This window comes from Abramis brama (assembly GCF_963993115.1).
Source record: "Abramis brama genome assembly, chromosome: 23".
In the NCBI taxonomy this organism is placed as follows: Eukaryota; Metazoa; Chordata; class Actinopteri; order Cypriniformes; family Leuciscidae; genus Abramis; species Abramis brama.
In genome coordinates this window covers 24,012,477-24,033,433 of record NC_139985.1, presented here as the reverse complement: position 1 = coordinate 24,033,433, position 20,957 = coordinate 24,012,477, and the positions used below count along the sequence as shown (strand labels likewise).

At 36.1% G+C, this 20,957-nt stretch overlaps 2 protein-coding genes across 2 annotated transcripts; both read right to left on the bottom strand.

The window, feature by feature from the left end:
- Nucleotides 1-3,074: 3,074 nt before the first annotated feature.
- On the bottom strand, nucleotides 3,075-8,156 carry lsm4 (LSM4 homolog, U6 small nuclear RNA and mRNA degradation associated). Its single transcript, XM_084101015.1, has 6 exons — nucleotides 8,003-8,156; nucleotides 6,960-7,001; nucleotides 6,113-6,211; nucleotides 5,784-5,985; nucleotides 3,603-3,683; nucleotides 3,075-3,334 (listed from the first exon to the last, which is right to left on the bottom strand). Exons 1-6 carry the CDS (start codon nucleotides 8,003-8,005, stop codon nucleotides 3,330-3,332), a joined length of 432 nt encoding a protein of 143 aa, XP_083957141.1. The 5' UTR covers nucleotides 8,006-8,156; the 3' UTR covers nucleotides 3,075-3,329.
- A 558-nt stretch (nucleotides 8,157-8,714) lies between these two features.
- Nucleotides 8,715-20,935, bottom strand: ddx49 (DEAD (Asp-Glu-Ala-Asp) box polypeptide 49). The gene is made up of 13 exons (XM_084100939.1): nucleotides 20,667-20,935; nucleotides 18,572-18,695; nucleotides 18,240-18,325; nucleotides 17,215-17,336; nucleotides 16,923-17,110; nucleotides 12,431-12,571; nucleotides 11,906-11,981; nucleotides 11,745-11,821; nucleotides 11,542-11,639; nucleotides 9,656-9,730; nucleotides 9,401-9,489; nucleotides 9,244-9,315; nucleotides 8,715-8,965 (listed from the first exon to the last, which is right to left on the bottom strand). Exons 1-13 carry the CDS (start codon nucleotides 20,779-20,781, stop codon nucleotides 8,819-8,821), a joined length of 1,410 nt encoding a protein of 469 aa, XP_083957065.1. The 5' UTR covers nucleotides 20,782-20,935; the 3' UTR covers nucleotides 8,715-8,818.
- Between the last annotated feature and the right edge of the window lie 22 nt (nucleotides 20,936-20,957).

The following is a 20,957-nucleotide window of genomic DNA, read 5'->3' as shown; positions in this document are numbered from 1 at the left end:
CAAATCCAAGTTTTTCATGACACTGAAAAATAAAGCTATGCTCTAGAGCAGGGGTGTCCAAACTCAGTCCTGGAGGGCCACTGTCCTGCAGAGTTTGTCAGATTCCAAACAGTGCGTTCAGATGAAACCAGTTTATGTTCGCTCACAATCATGGTAACATCCAGAGGTGGACAGTAACAAAGTACATTTACTTGAGTACTGTACTTAAGTACACTTTTTGACGTACTTGAAGTACGTACTTTTTACTCCACTACAATTCTGTCAAGGTCCTTGAGTAGAAAGTAACATCAGTCAGGGCATGATTTTGGTTGCATTTTGGTTGGAAATGAAAGTCGGGTTGACGTCAGAACCCTGCATCTGATTGACATCAGAACCCAACGTCAGATTGACGTTGGATATTGATTGAAAATAAAAGTCGGGTTGACGTCAGAACCCGACTGATGTTGGTACCTGACGTCAACCCGATTTTCATTGTCAACCACAATACAACGTCTGTCCAACGTTGGAGATCAACGTCAATCTGACATTGGATTCTGACATAAACCTGATTTTTATTTTCAACGTTGGGTTTGGTCTTCTAAATGCGACTTTTGTCACTTTTTTGGAGCACACTAGCTTATAGATAACAGTAAGGTTAACATATTCATACTAAAAGCCAAAAAACTTTAAATAGGGCAATATTTGAGGGAACAGCCATTTGGGTGTCCGAAACCATTGTGGACGTTACTGAGTGCACTTATTCAATCTCACGTTCAATCCCACTACTGGAACTGTGTTCTAGAAATAAATTTGATATTGATATGAGGGTAGGTAGGCAGGCGTAGATTCGGCATACGGTACTTTAAGTATTACATACTGTAAAATATTTGATGTTTGACTGGTTAAGGATAAGTGCTACCAGAATGGTGTGTCGATTAGAACACAGGAATGAGTCCAGAAGTTACTTCTCAATTGATTTATTGCCATTTACTTTCTTTCTTCATTGTCCCATTTCATTAATGTGGCTTTACAATTGCTGCATATTGCTGGTGTCTACAATCAAACAAAGTTAACTTTACTGATACAAATCATTCTAATAATAATTATACAAATCATTCTAATAATAATTATACAAATCATTCTAATAATAATTATACAAATCATTCTAATAATAATTATACAAATCATTATAATAATAATTATACAAATCATTATAATAATAATTATACAAATCATTATAATAATAATTATACAAATCATTATAATAATAATTATACAAATCATTATAATAATAATTATACAAATCATTATAATAATAATTATACAAATCATTATAATAATAATTATACAAATCATTATAATAATAATTATACAAATCATTATAATAATAATTATACAAATCATTATAATAATAATTATACAAATCATTATAATAATAATTATACATTCACATAACCATAAAGAAAATCTTTAACCAAATTAAACAAATCAACAATTACCAAATTAATATCAATACAAAATGTTTAAATAAACTTACAAAGTCATAGACGCAGCAAACACATGGAGCAAGCAGTCAGCACAAAGAGAGACACACTAGTGAGGTTGATTGGGAGGCCTAATTATCCTCAGGTGAAGAAAGTTCCAGGAAGTGGGCGTGTCTCCCAATAGAGTGACAGGAGGGTGACCAATTGGGATTTTTAACACATACAACAATGCAACAATAATAAAACAATGCATTGACATTTACTTTTTACTTTTGATACTTAAGTATTTTTAAAAACGAGTACTTCTGTACTTTTACTTAAGTAAAAATAGGTCTTTACAACTTTTACTTGTAACGGAGTATTTGACCAGTAGCCTAGTATCTATACTTTTACTCAAGTAAGGAAGTTGTGTACTTCGTCCACCTCTGGTAACATCCCCACCAGGGCCGCGGGAAGTACTGCTACAACTAACAATTATTTTGTCTAACCATTAATCTGTTGATAGTTTCGATTAATTGGATGAAAAACTAGGGAAAACATATAATACAAATAATTGAATTCATTTATTTAAAAAGAGTGGCATGTTGGCTCAGTGGGAAGCACTGCAGAGATCAAATCCTGTCTGAGCCAGGAGGCCTTTTTGTGTGGAGTTTACATGTTCTCTGTTACCAAGGGTTTCCTCTGAGTCCTCCAGCTTCCTCCACAATCCAGACATAAGTGAATTATAGACTAAATTGTCTGTAGGTGTGAATTTGTGTGTGAGCCCTGTGATGGATTGCCGTCTGTCCAAGTCCAATGTTCTGCCTGTAGCTTGAGAAGCTTGGATGGGCTTCAGCAACCCTACAAAGGATAAACGGTTTGGAGACTGGATGGATGGATTATAATAATGCTAGTGGGTCATGTGCTTCTTCCAACAATGATATTAGGTGTGTTCAACTTGAAGCAGCACTTTTAATTTAAATGTAATTCCTATGGAGCAGCCATTCTGTGCATTCAAACATTTGCGTACTGACAAACCAAAGCAAGGACTGACATTATATTAATGTCATAATCACAAGGAGCAGTGTCATTTTTATGCTTTGGTCTAAAATATTGCTTGTGTAAAGTCAAGCTTGCGAGTCATGGTTTTTATTTATTTAATGTCTGATTAGTGAGCGATATTGAATCCGAGTCCGATTTTTTTATTTATTCAGTCAAAAATGAAGTGATTCACATATCGGTCTGAATAGTTCAATGTCAAATGTGAAAATCATCTTTTAAATCACAAGTGAATGGAAATGTCATAGGAATTCATTATTCAACTAGTGTGGTGACTGGTAACCCTAAAAAAATAAAATAAAAATCCATTCTGCTAATCTCAGTTTAATCTCAAAGAGACAACTCTTGGCAAGACAATTTCATGTTGGCTTCCCAAAAATAATGTGTTTTTACCAATCTAGACATCTCCAAAACTAAGGCAAATAAATATTAAAGACTATTTTTCGAAAGCTAACATGAAAATGGCTTGCCAAGTGTTTTTCAGCAGTTACCAAAGATTGAACTGTTTAATACATGCAACTTGTTTCCATTTGTTTAGATGTAATGGAGTGCTGACACACATATTAACAGCAATTGCAATATTTAACAAAAATTGTTTATTCACAAGTGCACAAGTCAAGTTACACCATGGTTGTATTTAAAAACAAACAAAAAACAAACAAACTTAAGAGCAAATGTGAAAACATGCACCAAAATGTGAGTGAACAGAAATAAAAACAGTTTGAAGAAAATGGAAAAGCATCTTTACAACAGCTTGCCCAAATTAAAAACCTTCGGAGATCCAGGACGTCCATTTCCAAAATAAACTCACTTCTTTTCGGTTGATGATCAAACTGAGAAAGTAGATGACAATAAGTATCAGATATTGGGTAAAAATTCACATGACATTAAAGGCTTTTACATTAAACTTGTTACACAAAAGTTGCTGAACAGTTTGATGCACGAACTGAGGCTTGTAAATGAGCCTCTAAATAAAATGATGATGTTAATGTATGAACATCCAGAGACCTGAAGAGGTGCTCTTGTGACTAAAAGGAGTAAAACTCATACCGGCACACAAGGGAAGGATCTGTTATAAAATTTAGTTTTGGTTTTTCACACCTTGTGGTTTACCAGGCTTTTTGTCTTGTTGCTGTCCACGGCCAGTTCCCGGCATGCCTCTGCCACGGCCACCAAAAATACCTAAAAAGACAACAAAAAAAGTCTGTCAATTGTGTATTAGAGATGCACAGTTGACGTCACCCGAATCCACTGTTAAAAATAAATCATCCACCCACCACCCAACTTAACCTATGGATTTCTCTGATTTAGATATCTGCACCCGATCGTCACGTTACAAATATTCTAATTCTCGGTGTGTTCATATTACACTTAAGTAGGCTGCTTTTAAATGAACATTTATTAGAAGTAAAAGTTCTTCTTTGGCAAAATTACATTTCCTTAATAGCCTGAAAACACAGGCTTTACTCTCTTCACTAGAGATTTTAATTCAATCGTCATTCAATTATAGGGTCGAATACAAACCGATGTATCAGAATGGTAATGCGTTTTAGTCTATGTATCGCTCTCTACAACGTCAGACACGTAACGGTAATTAATATGATTAGCCCTTTGCTTGACTATGTTATCAAACAGCTAATGTGTTGCTAATGTTACACAAACCATGTTCCCGTTTGCCATCTCAGAGTCAGGAAACTGCCTTCTAAAAATCCTTGAAAAGCTTTGAACAACTTTGAACGTCAGTGGAGAAACGCATGCATGTTCATCATTACATCGTAACATACATCACATACGTAATTCACCCGCTGTAAATGTGCCCGATTTGTCATATCAACAGAAAAATATACCGGGATAACCTGGCTTCTCTTGAGACTCCCCTGCCTCGTAACATAGTTAAAGATATGCTAAAGCGTAAAGCCCGCTGGGACTTTAATGGGATCGGTTACGATGGTATTTGTGGCGTCAGAAACCGCATTGAGTCTTTGGTTCACTGCAGTTTTAAGGAGAAAATACTCTGCAATTGTTGACTTGTGAATTTGCTCATGGTTTGTCTTAAAGCATCTTAAAAACACCACATAGACATAAACAACATTAAAAACTTGATTTGTACCACAGGGGTCTTTAAAACTGCAAGTTGCATTTACAGCAGTGGCATATAGTCATCAGCATGAGCAAATGCAACTCAAAACGCCAGCTTCCTCGCTCGAACGAAAAGGTTATTAGTCTAAACAAAAGGCTAGTATTATTGTGAAATTAATTGATGTAAATATGTTCATTTGATAAAATGAAGCGAGTGCGCCGTAATTACATTTGGGATCATTTTACTTTAAATGGTGATAAATGTTGGCTAAAACAGAGGTTATTATTGGCAGTATATTTTCATATCCTGTCAAGGAGACCGAATGCACCGTAAATGGTATCATATGGTGCTCGTTGTTGTATTGTATTTTAAAACACAAATCGCAATGTTTGCAATTAACATCACCTAAAAGTAAAACGATCCCAAATGAGACACGTGCAGCACGTACGGATGTGGCGGTCAACGTGACTGACCACTACCATAAGCACATATTATTATTTTTTTTTTTTATGTGAATAATAGGATAAGAGTGAAGTACAAGTTTGTTACAAAATAAAGAATTGGTTAGCAGGCAAATGTTACGTCGCGACCATGGAAACATTTGAATTCATGCAGAATGACAGGGGTATGCGAGCCCATCAATTTAAATGAAGCTATATGAAGTTTTGTGCTCTGTTTTGCGGGTTGGTCACTCAAATTTAACTAAAATCTTAAAAATAGAATTATTTTTTATTAATTTAATATTTTCAGCCTTTTTGGCACTTTGCCACTCCGGTCGACGGTGACATCACGCGCATACTATTTCCATCATTATGTTGGAAAACACTCTTTTAGAATAAATTCTGCTACGCTTGTGTACATTTTTAGTTAAATCTGTTAAGTTATTAAGCAATATCTCATTAGGTTACTTCCTTTGTGTTTTATGTAATGACCACTAGGAGGTGCTCTAGGCATATACTGGATTGGTTTTGACTGAAGGAAAATACTTTGTTGTTGAAAGTAAAACAGTGACACACGTTTGTTGCATTTTACAGTGAAATGAGATTTTGACTTTATTAAAATGAACACATTATGATTTATCTCATCCACCCGTGCATCACTAGTGTGTATGCATTTCAAAAACGCAACATTTAAGTTAACCCAACATTTTTGACAATTTTGTCACACTATTCCTTTAACAAAGGCTTTGAAATGCGTCTTACCTCTGCCGGTTCCACCACCTCTTCCAGGTCCACCTCCTCTGCCTTTTCCCTGTGGCTTGTTCTGCTGCATGCCTCCCCGGCCGCGTCCCTTTGATTGTACTTCCTCTTTCACCATATCTATGATCTCATCAGGGATTCGTAAGTATTTAATGGTGCTTCCTCTGATGTAGCATTCCGGCATCCTCCAAAATTTATCTCCATCCTGCAAATCAAAATCAGCAGGCAGAAATAACCTTTACATTTCAGCACACACACAAATGCTCAATCACGTTTATGCAATCAATAATATTCAAAGAACCCCTCATCTCGAGGAATGAAGATTTAATTACCCTTGAAGTGCAAATAACTTCTCTCAAGTTGATGTTCATCCAGTTGTCACAGCTGACCAGATGGCCATTGTACGTCTCACCATTCTTTAACTCCACCAGCTGAAAACACAAGCAGACTAAATTAAGAAACAGGCAAACTTTTTAATTGCCATTACTTTTTATTGGTTATGTTAGTTGGGTTTAATTTCCCTTATAAAACAGCATACAACTGAATGCCTCCTTTTCAGGGGTTCTTTTTCTCATTTTCACCATAGGCATTTAAAAAAAGATTCAATTAATTGTTTTAAGCCTTTAACTAAGCCAACCAGAATCACCAGAAAACATTGCAAACTTCGATTTGAAAAAATAATAATATTTGGTTATTGTAAAATATTCAGATATATTAGTTGATTAAGAGTGATGGGAGGCCTTACATCATTTTCAGTGCTTTATGGGAGTGGATGACTTTTCTGATTGATTGGTGGCTGGCTTTTCATGATTTTGGGTAGTATAGTTTTTCAGTGAATTCAGCAAGTACTCTTTTTTTTAATATTGTTTAAATCACATTTATAGTTTATGACTTGACTTTATACTTAAGTTAAATACTTACAAGTACATCATCTTGAAAGTTGTCTGGAATGTACTATATATTATTGATAATAAAATAAATACATTTCTCTATGAAGAAAAGTAATGAGATATTTACTATTGGACTACCTCGATACTGAACGATCACTATATACATGTACTATGGTATTGCTACTGTACTATATTCCAAAAACTGCAAAGACCATGGCATGTAGTATTACTCAAGGACATGGCTATGATAAAGTTGCACAAAACATAATGTGAGTTGCCTCATACTCACCATCGGGTGGTTCTGTGCTGTCTTCAGTAAAGATAACGGGAGCTAGGAGAGAAGACATCAACCAGTAAAGGTGGTGAATCTGAACCTTTAGATTTTAGACTTTTTTCTGGAGTCAATTCCAAAATCTACTGACAACCCTTATGAAAATTAACCACAAAAAAAGGTTATTAAACCATGGTAACTGGGTCAATGATATGACGTGCATATTTTTGTGTCCAAATGCATATTTCCTTTTAAAATTATTTTATAAATTCATGACGTACATCACTATTCTATAGCCTAAAGCCTTTAGTACATTTAAATAATAGCCTATATGTTATTTAATGTTTTGTTATCTTAAACCCCCAAAATGTCAGCTGGTGCAACTGTCCGAACAAATGAACAGACTAAGAAAACTATTTAAAATGGTGTCTTAAATAACAACACATTTAAAACTATATAGCCTATAGTACTATGACATAATTTTAGGTTTGAAACCTTTCATATAAACACATTTTTATAAATGTCAGTAGTTTTAAAGCTGTTGAGATAGCCTAATTGAAAAATAGTAATCAATCCACCGAAAAAAAAAAAAAAAAAAAATCATGGTTAATACACTTTACTATAACAAAACCATGGTTAATTTTCGTAAGGGAGTGAACAATGCACCATTCATCTTTTTAATTGTTAGTAATGGGAATAAGTTACATAGCGTACAATAAAAGTGTTATATTACTTCCTCTTTAGCTGACATTGAATTGAAACCCCATATTCTGTTGACTACTAAAGCGCATCGCATGTGTTTGTGCTCTGAAGCACTGATCTATAATATTTATCTATATATATTAATATATAGATCAGTGGGTTCTGTAGTGGTTTGTAACGTAAATTATTAATTAAAACACGGTTCTACATCTACCGCAAAGCTAAAAGGTGTTCGTCGATATAGGACACTACATTAGGGCGCGCTCGAGATTGCGGACCAGTAAGCTACAACTTCTCTACTAAACACAGGAACTGAGCTTCAGTTTGACTAATCTACAAATTTATAGACGTTCGCTTACCATGTCAGCTGAACGACTGATCAGCCCTTATAATCTCCAGTAAAGTTTAATCAGCTGAGGTCTTAAATCACGAATGTTTGTTGTGAATCTTCTTTGCGGCACAAGGTGGTCTGCGAAGTGCGAACCATTTACTGTTGTACTTCCAGGTGAAAGCGGAAGTTGTCAAAATAAAAGTCCAATAATTTATCATCACTGCAGTAATAGCAGAGCCCGTCTGGTAATAGTATACATTTACGCTATACGTGGCCGGTTTCACAGACAAGGTTTAAACCTAGTCCCAGACTAAAATGCCTGTTTGAGCAACTGAAATCAACTTATACTGATACATTTTAAAATATGCCAGTGCCATTGTTTTGTCTCAAGATGCACACTTAATTGAAATGTTATGAATATGATGTGTTAGTTGTAATCAGTAGTAGCATTTATATATAGCATATATTGATTGTTTTCCCTATTCCACCTATATAGAAAACCTTGGCGTTTTAGTACCCTCATAGCAACAAAAAATATACCTGGTTCAGGGGTGGGGGGTATATTATGACGGCTATATTTCCAGGGACCCCCCAAGCTCCCAGAAAATGGGGAGAAATATTTCTTCCCCCAAAAATAAAAATGAATGTGATAAAATGTCCTAATTTAACTAAGGCTTAATCAAAGTCCGACTGTGAAACCCGGCTACAATGTGTTTATTCATTTAAGAACACACTCAACATAGTTCATAAAATGCAGTTTATTTTGAAATATTGATCACAGATATTTTATACATTCGTTTATGCTATATACACACCTATGTAAATGTACAATATCAAGAACACTTCAAGAGTCTACTTCTGTCGTTTTTGCATTGTTTTTTTTCTTTTCCTTTTTGTTCTGGAGGCTTTCTTGATTTTTTCCTTTCAGTTTCTTCTTATTTCTGCTGATCTTATCTAGTTCATTTCTCCTTTTTTCTTCCAAATCTGGATCCTGTGATTGATACAAAAGAAGTTTGGGACAAATAAAAAAAACATGGTTAATTTGTATGTGTTTATTTATGCATTATATTTATTTAATATCTGAAGAAAGTAAAAAAAAAACAAAAAAAAAAAAACTGAACCACAAGCAACAAAGTCATTCTGCAAGTAAAATCCTGTCATCAAATCTAGACAAAACGACAACTTCTATATAATTTTTTGGATAATCTATAATCTTTTTCTGATTTCTGTAATATGTTTAAAGCATGCATTTAAAATAAAACGGCTCACTTTTCCCTCCAGAATCATCTGTTTCCTTTTGTTTATCTTCTTTTTCTCATCAAAATCAGTGGACTCCAGTCTCTGTAACAGAATTAACAATTGTAAGATTATGGTTGCATGTGTTATATAAAATGTATATTGAAAAAAAAAAAAAATCTTCTCTCACAATTTCACACTGTCGTCTTGTTACGTTGACTTGTGTGAGGATCTTCAACACCTCTTTCTCTTCAACAGGAAACTCCTTCAGTTTCACCTCTAAACACACAAAACGGTAATCATAAGCATACTCTTACAGCAAGTAATTTCATAGAAAGTCCATTACTATTACTTGCATTTACAGTGCTTTTATTACAATAGAATATTTAGATTCTAGAGTAAAGTTCTCTCTAAATGAGAAGATCTGTTTAAGTTGTGAACTTACGGGTCTGTTCCTCGATAGCACTGATGAGGTGGATGTCATACTGTGTGACTAGAGTGATTGACACACCATTTCGGCCTGGACAACAGGAAGATGACGTTATAAAACAGATGGTCCAATTCTGAATTTGTATTAGTTACAGCAATCCAATTAGATGTACTCCTGCTGCTATGCTGTTTACATTGTTGTTTTTGCAATGGTTCAGCATTGTATCCAATCACATACATTTTCTTTTATAACCAGGCAGCCTAAAGTGAAACAAGTGTACAGCGGCCATAGCAGATGTTATGTCACGTCAGATATGATATTTTAGCACAGTGGTTTTTCAACTGGTGGGTCACACTCACAACCTAAAAATGGGCCGCAGGTCTTTTGAACAAATTCATCTGTCACTTGGTATGGCTAACACTAATACAACATCTGACCCAGTGTTTGTAAAATCCCAGTTTTCCATGCATATATAAAATTGTCGCTTTTTGTCATGTCATGTTAATAATTTAGTTTAATGCTTGGAAGTTCACGGTAAGTGTTAGAACACAGGGGTTGGATAATGAAACGGAAATACCTGGTTTTAGACCACAATAACATTTTAGTATGGTGGGGCCATACTGTGCTATTGATGCTGTAGGCAATACAGCATCAATTTGTCTTGGGAATGACAGATACAAGTCCTTCACAGTGGCCAGAGTGATTTTGAGCCGGGTTTCACAGAGCCCAGAAGAGTGGCCAGGTCTCTATTATGATGCTGACTTGCTCCTCCAAAATACCCCAAAGTAGCTCAAAAATATTTAGATCTGGCTTCAACTTCACTTTCATGTTCATCAAACCATTCTTACAAATGTAAATGTAAGCCTTGCTGTGTGTGTTGGTGCATTATCATGCTGATACACGGAACCCCCTTCAGGGTACAATGTTTGAACCATTAGGTTGCACATGGTCCTCCAGAATGGTTCGGTAGTCCTGGGCAGTGACGCACATCAAGCACAGTATGGAATGCCATGATATTGCAGCCCAAACCATCAGTGATCAAACCCCGTGCTTCAATCTGGACTCATCAGAGAACAATACATGTTTCACATGGTCCACAGCCCAAGATTTGCACTGTTGGCACCAATGAAACTGACATTTGGCACTGGCACGAGTGATCAAACGATCAAAAGTGACTGTAGAGCTCCTGACGAAAAGTTTTGGTGGAAACTGGAGAGTTGAGGTGTGCATTTAATTTTGCAGCGAGTTGGGCAGCTTTTATGTTTTTTTTGATAAAATCCAGGTTGGTACTTGAACATCCCTTTCAGACAGCTTTCTCACTCCTGTTGGATGTGGTTCATCCTGCGTGCTGGTATGCCGACATTATCCTGAATACCATAGCTATCGATACACCTCAAAGACTTGCTGTCCTGGTCACAGATGAGCCAACAATTTGTCCTCTTTTGTACTGTGAAATGTCTCCCATTATGTTGTGTGTATTGCAATATTTTATGTACAGCTGTGCTATTGCTCTGCTAATTCAACCTTCACACTCTGCTCTTACAGCATATATAGGCACGAAACCACCAATAATATATTGGCCAGTGTTTCAGTTCCATTGTCCAACCCCTGTATTTCATGTGTAATTTTAAAGGTCATTTCTGCTACTTCGTATGATTCTTTTATAGAAAATGTTTAATTATATCGTATATTATAAAGCTATTAGAATATTTAAAATGACTGATTTTAGTCTTTAATGTTTTATAGGTTTAATACATATTACAGAAACATAGTATAGAATTGTAATATTAGACCTAACATAAAAAAAAAGCCAGAGAAGAATAACAATGTCTAATTTACAAGATAACAAAACTTTAACTGTGGGTTGACATTCAGTTTTGTTAATAGAGCTCTAAACTCACCAGCTCGAGCGGTTCGTCCCACTCTGTGGATGTAGATTTTTGGCAAACCTGGTGTGTTGTGATTAATAACAACTTGCACTGTAGGAATATCTAAACCCCTTCAGATAAGAAGAGAACAAACACATAGACACGAGAAAGTGGAATAAATTAGAAAATGGCAAAGAGCAATGGTGAGGTGTGTTGAGAAATGTTTGCTTCTGTACCTGGCAGCAACATCTGTGGCTATGAGAATTTTAAAGACGTTGGACTTGAACTTTGCAAGGTTGGCAAAACGCTGTCTCTGAAAGGGGAAGAAAATAAAAGCCTTTAGTAGACATTAGGCACTGAGTGAGAATCAATTTTAACTACATAACATGTCACTTACCTGCTTCATCATTGAGTGCAGAGAGATGGTTGGGAAATTGAATTCACGCAGCATCATTGTGAGTATTTGACAGTTCCTGGAATATTTACATCACAATATCACATAACAATATCATCATTATCAAAAAAATTATCATTATTATTGGAATCAAATAATAGATTTTTACATTTTTCTTTTGAAAATGTGAGTGGTGCTTGACTGTGCAAACTTGCTAACATAATGCTATGGCAATTTCTAGGTTATTTGGGTGCACAGTTGGTTTACCAGTTCAAAAGAGCCCCTTAGATATGACTCAGTTTCCTCCTTTTTAATGCAAGTCTATGGGATTTGTCCACCAGGTAAAATGTTAAGTCTGATTGCTTAGAAAAGCTCCTCAACAAGATGTCCATTTTGAGGTAGCATTCATGTCCACTGTACATGCAGTCTGGTTATGATGTCAAGTTTAATACTTATAGTAGGGATTTGCCTTACCAAGCACCACTGATAAACCCTGTAATTATTTTTTTTCGGCAACTGAAAACTTACTTGCATGTGTTAGTGAATATTATGATAGACCAATCATCATGTTCATCCTGGAACTTTTGGATGAGATGGACCAAGTACGCATCTTTGACTTTCTCAGGAGTGAGGATGAATCTCTGATCCAGTTCATCTACAGTCCGCACACTGTGAGAGAGAGCCATACCACATAAAAATAATATTAGGCCTTTGTCAAAACAGCTTTAATGCCTATGAAAACCCTCTTCCAACAAAATAGTGCTGGTGAACATCTGAATTAGTGCATGACTTCAGAACCAAATAACAACGTAACTGCCTACATTAAAACATAACCTGGCCACAAACAAAGTCTCGCTCCTAGTTGAGAAAATACTTTAACATCCTAAGTAATTTAATCCAGTGTCTTTCCATGAGTTAGAAATTCTTTAAACTATACATATACAGTGAGGAAAATAAGTATTTGAACACCCTGCTATTTTGCAAGTTCTCCCACTTGGAAATCATGGAGGGGTCTGAAATTGTCATCGTAGGTGCATGTCCACTGTGAGAGACATAATCTAAAAAAAAAATCCAGAAATCACAATATATGATTTTTTAACTATTTATTTGTATGATACAGCTGCAAATAAGTATTTGAACACCTGAGAAAATCAATGTTAATATTTGGTACAGTAGCCTTTGTTTGCAATTACAGAGGTCAAACGTTTCCTGTAGTTTTTCACCAGGTTTGCACACACTGCAGGAGGGATTTTGGCCCACTCCTCCACACAGATCTTCTCTAGATCAGTCAGGTTTCTGGGCTGTCGCTGAGAAACACGGAGTTTGAGCTCCCTCCAAAGATTCTCTATTGGGTTTAGGTCTGGAGACTGGCTAGGCTACGCCAGAACCTTGATATGCTTCTTACAGAGCCACTCCTTGGTTATCCTGGCTGTGTGCTTCGGGTCATTGTCATGTTGGAAGACCCAGCCTCGACCCATCTTCAATGCTCTAACTGAGGGAAGGAGGTTGTTCCCCAAAATCTCGCAATACATGGCCCCGGTCATCCTCTCCTTAATACAGTGCAGTCGCCCTGTCCCATGTGCAGAAAAACACCCCCAAAGCATGATGCTACCACCCCCATGCTTCACAGTAGGGATGGTGTTCTTGGGATGGTACTCATCATTCTTCTTCCTCCAAACACGTTTAGTGGAATTATGACCAAAAGTTCTATTTTGGTCTCATCTGACCACATGACTTTCTCCCATGACTCCTCTGGATCATCCAAATGGTCATTGGCAAACTTAAGACGGGCCTTGACATGTGCTGGTTTAAGCAGGGGAACCTTCCGTGCCATGCATGATTTCAAACCATGTCGTCTTAGTGCATTACCAACAGTAACCTTGGAAACGGTGGTCCCAGCTCTTTTCAGGTCATTGACCAGCTCCTCCCGTGTAGTTCTGGGCTGATTTATCACCTTTCTTAGGATCATTGAGACCCCACGAGGTGAGATCTTGCATGGAGCCCCAGTCCGAGGGAGACTGACAGTCATGTTTAGCTTCTTCCATTTTCTAATGATTGCTCCAACAGTGGACCTTTTTTCACCAAGCTGCTTGGCAATTTCCCCGTAGCCCTTTCCAGCCTTGTGGAGGTGTACAATTTTGTCTCTAGTGTCTTTGGACAGCTCTTTGGTCTTGGCCATGTTAGTAGTTGGATTCTTACTGATTGTATGGGGTGGACAGGTGTCTTTATGCAGCTAACGACCTCAAACAGGTGCATCTAATTTAGGATAATAAATGGAGTGGAGGTGGACATTTTAAAGGCAGACTAACAGGTCTTTGAGGGTCAGAATTCTAGCTGATAGACAGGTGTTCAAATACTTATTTGCAGCTGTAGCATACAAATAAATAGTTTAAAAAAATCATATATTCTGATTTCTGGATTTTTTTTTTTAGATTATGTCTCTCACAGTGGACATGCACCTACGACGACAATTTCAGACCCCTTCATGATTTCCAAGTGGGAGAACTTGCAAAATAGCAGGGTGTTCAAATACTTATTTTCCTCACTGTGTATATATATATATATATATATATATATATATATATATATATATATATATATACACACACTGGGATGGCCATTGCAGATGCTTGGTTTTGTGCTAGGTGACCCATTTTTGTTTTGATTTTGATGTTTGTTTTTGGATCACTGTCCTGTTGGAACTTGGAAGATCCAAACATGGCCCATTATAAGATTTCTTGCAGAGGTTGTCAGGTTTTGATTTTTTATCTGTTGGCATTTGATCGAATCCATGATGCCATGTATCTGAACAACATGTCCAGGACCTCTGGCAGAAAATTAGGCCCACAGCATTAATTCTTATAATGGGCCATGTTTGGATCTTCCAAAAGGACAGTGATACAAAAACAACAAACATCAAAATAAAAAATAAAATAAAAAAAAGGGTCACTGAGCACAAAACCAAGCTTCTGCAATGGCCATTCCAGTCTAGACAAAGTACTAGACACACATACTAGACACACAAATAAGGCTTAAATGACAGCTCAGGTCTGACATCATTATGAATTATTATGAATTGTCAAGTAGCCAGCACTAGTCAATAACGAAGATTATGCAGATACTTAATATGCATTTGATCTGCAAGTAAGAAAAAGTTTTATTTTACTACCGAAACTTGTCATACACTGATAACTACTAAATATACCATATAGTACATAAAAATGAAGAAAAACTAAATGTGTGTTGACAAATATAAACAGACATCACACTATGCAAAAAGAGATAAAGCCTGAATAGTCATTTTGGCAACATGCCTCATCTTTGCTGCTGCTGCGGTATACAAAAACGTTTTTGTCTATCGACACGAAATCCATAACATTTTGTCGGCACAGTCTGGAGATGATACGATACTTGTTCGATTTTGGTGAAAATCGGACAAACGTTCTAAGACAAGTTTGAAAAAGTAGGTTTTAAAAGAAAATAAAGATGGCGGACAGGACGTTTGGCTGACTATGGCAAAATTGGTATCTATGTTTTCGGCATAACCCAGTGTCATTACAATAGGCAAATGTATTCAAAAGTTATTAGCATTTTTGCTAATTTTGTTATAACTTTTTACCACAAGGTGGCGCTACCTCAAAACTTTTTGAGTACCTTCAAGGCATGGTGCTGATGACTCGTATGACTGACGACTTGTATATTGAAGTCAATGGAAATTTTATGTTTTGTTCTATTATAGCGACAACAAGAGGCACAATCCCGCAATCTTTTGTATGTGTCCTCAGAGTGAGCCAGTACATGTGGCTAATTTGGTGAAAATATCTCATTTCGTTTTGGAGTTATTGACATTTATATGTATAAACACATGACCCACACACCTGACTTTGTTTGCATTTTCTTGCCACTTACTATTCATATTTTGACTTTTGGGCATTAGCATATTGCCAACGACCTATGTTTCCGAAATTCCTACGGTGGTTTCATCTCAATCGGTCTAACGGTTTCGAAGATATTGGCAAATGTTTTTTAAGCGCTAAATTACAACTCTACACAAACCGTAAGGCAAAACCTAGAATGTTTGATATCGTTGGACTCGGCAAGGATTCAGGAATCTAAGGAGATGATCTAACGAGACCACTTTTATGATTTTTGGACAAACCTTTCAGAAGTTATAAGGAAAAATAGCAATTTTTCGTATGTCTGGACCAGTAGGTGGAGCTGCGTCGAAACGCATCATGTAGCCTAAAGTCATGCATGTGATGACATGTATACGATAAAGTGTTGCGGAGATACAGCCTTACGTCTGTTTTCGCAAGCGCTACGTAAAATTAGTTCATTTGAGAACGGTTTGACGAATCGACGTTTTGTCGGCATGGTCTGAAGATGATCAGGTTAAATTTTTGTGAAAATCGGAGTAACGGCCTAGGAGGAGTTAGAAAAGGTAGGTTTTTCGGAGAATTCAAAATGGCAGACAGATTTTCATGACGGAAAATTATCATATGGTCAAAATGTCATATGGTGCAATCAAATCGTCTTGAGCCAATTTCAAGACGTGAATATAACTTTTTTTCCAATTTTGTTTCTAGCCCTTATGGTTCAAAAGTTATTAGTATAAAAATTAGTGAAACTCTGGACAGTTGGTGACGCTAGACCACACAGTTCCAACCACACAACTTTGCGAATGTTCGTTAGAACTATGTTTTCGGGAAACGCCGACTCGTTGACCTATGCTGATAACGACAGAACTTGCAACCATAGTTGGCTAACGATGCTTTTAGGAAACGCACCCCAGGGCAGCAATATTAATAGGCATGTTCAACTTGAAGCGGTGCTGCACAGACCGATCGGTGAATGACATCAAAGTACCGCGAGAGCAATTCGAAGACATACGGAGCCGTCTGCTCTCTAATCCCTCTCAGGGTACTTTGATGATCAGTCTGAGCAGCTTCAAGTTGAACACACCTATTTTCTCCTGTACATCTCAAAACATTCTCCCGACACACTTTTGAGCATGACTTACTCTGATTTGTGCTCCCAGAAGAAGGGCCTGTTCATGGCAATGCTCTGCAGCTGCTGTAGCGTGTCCGTGAGTGTGGCACTGAACAGCAGCGTCTGGCGTTTTGCGGGCACAGCACTGAGAATGACCTCTAGATCTTTAGTGAAATCTGTGCAGCCCTGCTCTAAAAGACGGTCAGCTTCATCCAGGATCTGCAGAAAAACACACCACAATTCAATGAAAACTGCTTTAAAACAAACTAGCTTAAGAATTTAGGTAGATAAAACAACCATTAGAAAATACATCAAAATCTTACTAGAAATTGGATTCTGTTCAGGTTAACTGTGTCAGAGCTTCGGATGTGATCAGCAAGTCGTCCCGGAGTGGCAACAACAACATGCGGCTTTTTCGACAACTCCAAACCCTGAGTGACCATGTCTAATTGAAGAAAAAATAAAATAAAGTTTGTGCCCCTAATATACTTCTTCTGATATTACCTTTCATGCAGTGTGTAATATAGTGGTTTGTGAATGTAAAAGGTCTGCAAAGTTTCAAAGATCAAAGTGCACAATAAATGAGTAAAGAGTTATTGTCTCCCAAAAGAAAGAACCGATTTTGAACTGCCTGAAAAGAGTCGTCATTAATTCTAACCTATGTAGGTTTGTAACAGATTTGCATAATGCCAGCCTATGGTCTTCCAACAACATCTACTTTGACCCGCCCTCAAACTCTGTAGCCAGGAAGAGTTTGGTTCGTGTAGTTAACATGTTGAAAAGACGCTATAATCTGTGCTGCGAAAGCAAATCCACTGCATGCACTTCCAAAGGATGAGGACTCGGGGTCGAATTGATGGCGGTAAAACCGACGCCATCGTTACTGTTCTTATCACTGTGTATAAAGTGCTGAGGAAGCCTCTGGAGATGAAATTCAGATATGGTAATAGGTGTTTCGCTTCCAGCATGAGCTGTAAGCAGTAGACCAATCAAAACAGACTGGGCCATGGGACCAATCAGAGCAGAGTAGGCTCTCAGAAAGGACAGGTTTAGAGAGACTGAATACTTCATCAAACAGTTTCAGTCACAAAGAGGTGATACTGCAATGCATTTATTAGAGTTAATTAAAGGTTTATTTTGTTTTTTTTTTTCACCCTGGATCATTGTAAACCTATTGTATGAGACCTTCTAAACAAAATTAGGAACCTTTAAAATAGCATGATAGGGGCACTTTAATAAATATGCATTCTATAAATGACAGTTTTCAATAAACATTAAGCACTGTTTTTGCTTTGTGAATAAATGAGCCCTAAAGGATGACCAAGTAGAGCTCTGAATATTATCTTACCCATTCCTCCTACAATGATACAGTCCTTTAAGCCTAGAGGCTTCCCTAATGCTCTGAACTGTTCTGCGATCTGGTAAGCAAGCTCTCTGGACAGAAAACAGACAAAAATTAATAAGTTTACTAATAAATTTGTATACATTTTAAAGTTGTTTCTCTTTAGTTAATGAACTATGAACTAACATGAATGATCAAGGTATAATTAATATATATATATTTTTTTAGATATTTGAAAAGTACAGAACATTTTCATGGTTCAGTACTGTTGTTCAATTTTTGTATTAAAGTTCAGTACTATTTTATGTGTTATGTTTGTTTTAATTAAAACTTGGCACCTGGTAGGTGTTAACACCAAGCAGAAAACACCATAAGGGTCCTCAGATAACTTCTGCACCACTGGAAGAACAAATGCTGCTGTTTTTCCACTTCCAGTTTTTGCACAGCCCATGCAATCCCGACCTATGTGAAAGACAGAATTCGGATTAAGCAAATTAAAAAATAAAGAACAACTCTGTTTTGTTCAATATGACCCCCGATGACAGGCAAAATCACAATCACACTTTATTATTAACACACTTAATTACACCAGTGACATTAGATTATAGATTAAAGGGTGTAAACTATAAATGAAAGGCCAGATTGTCTCGATTACTTGAAATGTATATAAATGTATAAATATATATATATATATATATATATATATATTTTTTTTTTTTTAAATGTGTAGATGTCCATAAAAGCAAGAACGTAAATCCCGTCATGATACAGATGCAACGGATATATCAGGCACATATAATATTCATATGCTTATTATTATTATTATTATATCCTCCTGAGTATTTTCTCGTGTCATTACATTGCTTAGAGCATAAGATTTTTTTTTTTTAAATATCATTTTAGAAAAATTATATTTTATTCATATGTCATGCTTTGTCCTCTGTAGAGGACACCAGGACTCAATACAAATAAATTAAAAAAAGACATGAATAGACATGAATAAGCAAATAAATAGGCAAAAACAATGGATTTTTTTTTTTTTTAATCAATCAATTTGTATGTTTCAGGATTTTATATACCAGACTTTGTAAAAAGATGATTCTCAACTATATCATGAAAGATAACAGAATGATTTGATTTACCATTTTGCTTTATGCAATATGTGTGTAAAATAGCCATAAGGTTTTTTTTTTTATACAATGCATCTATACAGGGTGGGCCATTTATATGGATACACCGTAATAACATGGGAATGGTTGGTGATATTAAAGTCCTGTTTGTGGCACATTAGTATATATTAGTACACACCACCCATCTTGAGGAGTTTGCCCCCTCACATATACTAATGTGCCACAAACAGGACTTTAATATCACCAACCATTCCCATGTTATTACGGTGTATCCATATAAATGGCCCACCCTGTACTTTGAATCTAATGTGCATATTAATGTGTTCTTGGTGCAACATGTAATGAAAAAAGAAGCGTAACAATGGGAGTAGTAATTGGCAATATTTTCATAATAATATCTAATATTTCATAGGAATATTGAAATATAATTTCTTTCCCCATTCACTTGTTGTGTCTCCCAAAATGCATGATAAACATGATTTAAGTCTTGGTGTTCTCTACAGTGTACATGTATGAAATCGATGTCTTGTTTCATAACAGAAAGTCATATTTTGATTTGAAACCCCATAACATTTTCCTGAGATGTTTATTTATGACAAACAATTAAAAAATGTGTCAGATTTAAATGATAATTACAAAATATTATCACATTTCCATAAGAGTGTTAAATTTGATCACTAAATTAATGTCAGTTATTTTTAAAGTCCAAGGAGAGGCAATTGTCATTGTGAAACTTCTGAACTTTTGGTATCTCTGAAAAGCCCTGAATATGCTCTTTACAAGACATCCATGATGTATGATATTACATGTATGCTGTCAGAGAAATTCACAGAAATATAATGTCCACTACAGAGGACAAAATGTCTATTCCTGGGTCCAAGGAGGATATATTATTTATTAATGAGCTTACTCATGAATATGAACATGTCATTCTGTTCACAAAAGTTAACAACAGTCAAATAACTCAAAACAACAACAAACAGCTTTGTATAAATGTAATAATATAAATATAAAGGCATACATAACAACAAAACATTCTTATTATAGTCTAATAATTATACAGCTATTATTGTGCCAAATTTTCCCCTCCAAAATACTTTCTAATAAAAATATTAAGACAATATTAAACCAAGAATAAATACTTTGTTGTTACTGTTGTTTAGAAAAGACACCGTTTGGTTGTGCCATCCACATGTGCTCGCGAATTAATACTTCTAATGATCTATGTAAAGCCAATTAATGAACGTGATCTGTCTATTTTCATTGGTTTTACAGTTTTTATAAAGCAGATATAAATCTTTACCCTCCAATATGGCAGGAATGCATTTCTCCTGTACAGGGGTCGGTCGGCTGATGCCCATCTGCTTACACTGCTGAATCAACCACTCACACAGTCCGAGAGACTCAAACGTGGCCATTTTACACAGGGTTATCTAAAAACAAAATGTCCAAAACATAAGCTAATCTGTATTAATGTTGCTTTGAGCGCATTTGAATACCCTTTACAAGTTAATAACAAGCTTCCTCGTGCGAATCTGTGACGGACGCGTGAATTGGACGTCATATGATGATGACGCGTTGAAAAAGAAAATGA

Excerpts from the sequence above, each read along its gene's own strand:
- lsm4 (XM_084101015.1), bottom strand. Across the intron at positions 6,212-6,959 it reads CAGCACAGAACCACCCGATG|CTGGTGGAGTTAAAGAATGG; the intron begins GTGAGTATGAGG and ends TTGTGTTTTCAG. Across the intron at positions 3,684-5,783 it reads AGGTGGTGGAACCGGCAGAG|GTATTTTTGGTGGCCGTGGC; the intron begins GTAAGACGCATT and ends TTGTCTTTTTAG.
- ddx49 (XM_084100939.1), bottom strand. The coding sequence starts at position 20,781 with ATGGCCACGTTTGAGTCTCTCGGACTGTGTGAGTGGTTGATTCAGCAG. Across the intron at positions 12,572-16,922 it reads TTCTGGGAGCACAAATCAGA|TGTGCGGACTGTAGATGAAC; the intron begins GTAAGTCATGCT and ends TCTCTCTCACAG. Across the intron at positions 11,982-12,430 it reads ATATTCACTAACACATGCAA|GAACTGTCAAATACTCACAA; the intron begins GTAAGTTTTCAG and ends TAAATATTCCAG.